At 44.3% G+C, this 1,836-nt stretch overlaps 1 protein-coding gene across 1 annotated transcript in view; it reads left to right on the top strand.

Moving 5' to 3' along the window:
• Positions 1 to 805: 805 nt before the first annotated feature.
• LOC101851518 (protein MON2 homolog) overlaps positions 806 to 1,836 on the top strand; it is a gene marked incomplete at its 5' end in the record, with an annotated part of 5,262 nt that continues 4,231 nt past the window's right edge. Inside the window, 2 exon segments of the mRNA XM_035971277.1 lie at positions 806 to 981; positions 1,604 to 1,805. Coding sequence (XP_035827170.1) covers positions 806 to 981; positions 1,604 to 1,805 — 378 coding nt within the window.

Below are 1,836 nucleotides of genomic sequence, written 5' to 3'. Positions count from 1 at the left end.
GTCTTTTACTTTTTTTTTTTTTTGGGAACCCTGCCCAATTCTATCATCTGGCGCTTTTGTGTTTAGTAATAACAACAAACTGTGCAACATTTTGGGTTTTGAAATTAACTGTTAGTCTTAGAGTGATAAACGGGAAAATGTTTTACATAAATAAATACAGGAATAAATAAGTAAATAAACATGTTACTTCACTCTTATAACGTTTTTGGGTAAGTTACACATCTAAGTGTTGCCATAGTCCCAACTGGAGATGGCTACCACAACTGGTTAGCAGTTAATTGTTTAGATCATGTTAGTCCTACATTCCCCGGCTCTTTCGAGTCCCAACTGGAGATGGCTATTACAACTGGTTAGTAGTTGATTGTTTAGATCATGTTAGTCCTACATTCTCCGGCTCTTTCGAGTCCTAACTGGAGATGGCTACTACAACTGGTTAGTAGTTGATTGTTTGGATCATGTTAGTCATACATTCCCCGGCTCTTTCGAGTCCCAACTGGAGATGGCTACCACAACTGGTTAGTAGTTAATTGTTTAGATCATGTTAGTCCTACATTCCCCGGCTCTTTCGAGTCCCAACTGGAGATGGCTACTACAACTGGTTAGTAGTTGATTGTTTAGATCATGTTAGTCCTACATTCCCCGGCTCTTTGGAGTCATGAAGTGGGCACCCTCTGTCCCGCTCCCTTGTGGAGTCATCTTGACAGTGTCACCGTAGGTTCCAAAAGTTTGCTCGAAGTCTCCTACTATGGTGGGTGCCATCTACTCTTACTTTTTACTAACTTGTGCTCGTTTCCACCCTCCTCAGAAGCTGCAGTCGGCCATCTTGGCCCCCCTGAGAGCTCTCTCGAGCATCGCCTACAACGACATACGCCAGAAGCAGCTGGAGAGCGTGTCACACGTGCTACAGAACAACGGGGACTCGCTGCTACACGGCTGGCCTCTCGTGCTGGAGGTCATCGGTGCTGTGATTCAAGAACATGGGTGTGTAGATGATCTCTTTTTCTTTTTCTCCTTGTTTGTCTGTCTTTCTCTCTATTGTCTAGATTTTCTCTATGAGTCTGCCTGACTCTCTGTATAAATAGGTCATTTCTGGGTCAGACAAACGTAAAGATAAAGAGAGAGTCTCTCTCTCATTATATTTCTGTTTGGCCAACCCAGAAATTACCTATATATTGGCCAGGCGATAGATTCACAGTAAACCGAATCAAATAAACAAACCACTGGTGAGTTTGCTTCGAATTACCTATATGAATATTTTGTACAGCGTAAACTAACAACAAATTATAATGATATATAATACAATGTCATTTAAAAAAGGGAAAAATAGCCACGCCAATCACTTCCGACATGTCCATTAACGTAACCCCTCCCCCTTTTAAAAAAGCAAAAGGAAAACAACAAAAACAACGACAACAACAACAACAGTGACAACAACAACAGCGACAGCAACAACAGCGACAACAACAACAACAAAAGACAACAACAACAACAACAAACAAACAACAACAAACAAACAACAACAACAACATCTCACCGCTACCTCCACCCTCACACCCTCACCCCCGCCTCCTCAACTTATCCTCCCTCTTCCTCCCACCTCCAGAGAGAAGCTGATCCAGATGGCGTTCCAGTGCCTGCAGCTGGTGGTCACAGACTTCCTGCCCATCATCCGGGCCGCCTACTGCCAGGTGGTGGTGCAGGTGGCGGCAAAGTTTGGTCTGCAACAGCAGGAGCTCAACGTGAGCCTCACAGCTATAGGACTGCTGGTGAGTCAGTGGTGGTACTTCCTGTCTCTACTTGAGTCTGTGTGTATGTGTGTGTCCCTCCCCCCCCCCT

This window comes from Aplysia californica, unplaced genomic scaffold (genome assembly GCF_000002075.1).
Source record: "Aplysia californica isolate F4 #8 unplaced genomic scaffold, AplCal3.0 scaffold00409, whole genome shotgun sequence".
NCBI lineage: Eukaryota > Metazoa > Mollusca > Gastropoda > Aplysiida > Aplysiidae > Aplysia > Aplysia californica.
The sequence above is the reverse complement of the archived record's forward strand: the minus strand, read 5'-3'. Positions and strand labels throughout refer to the sequence as shown.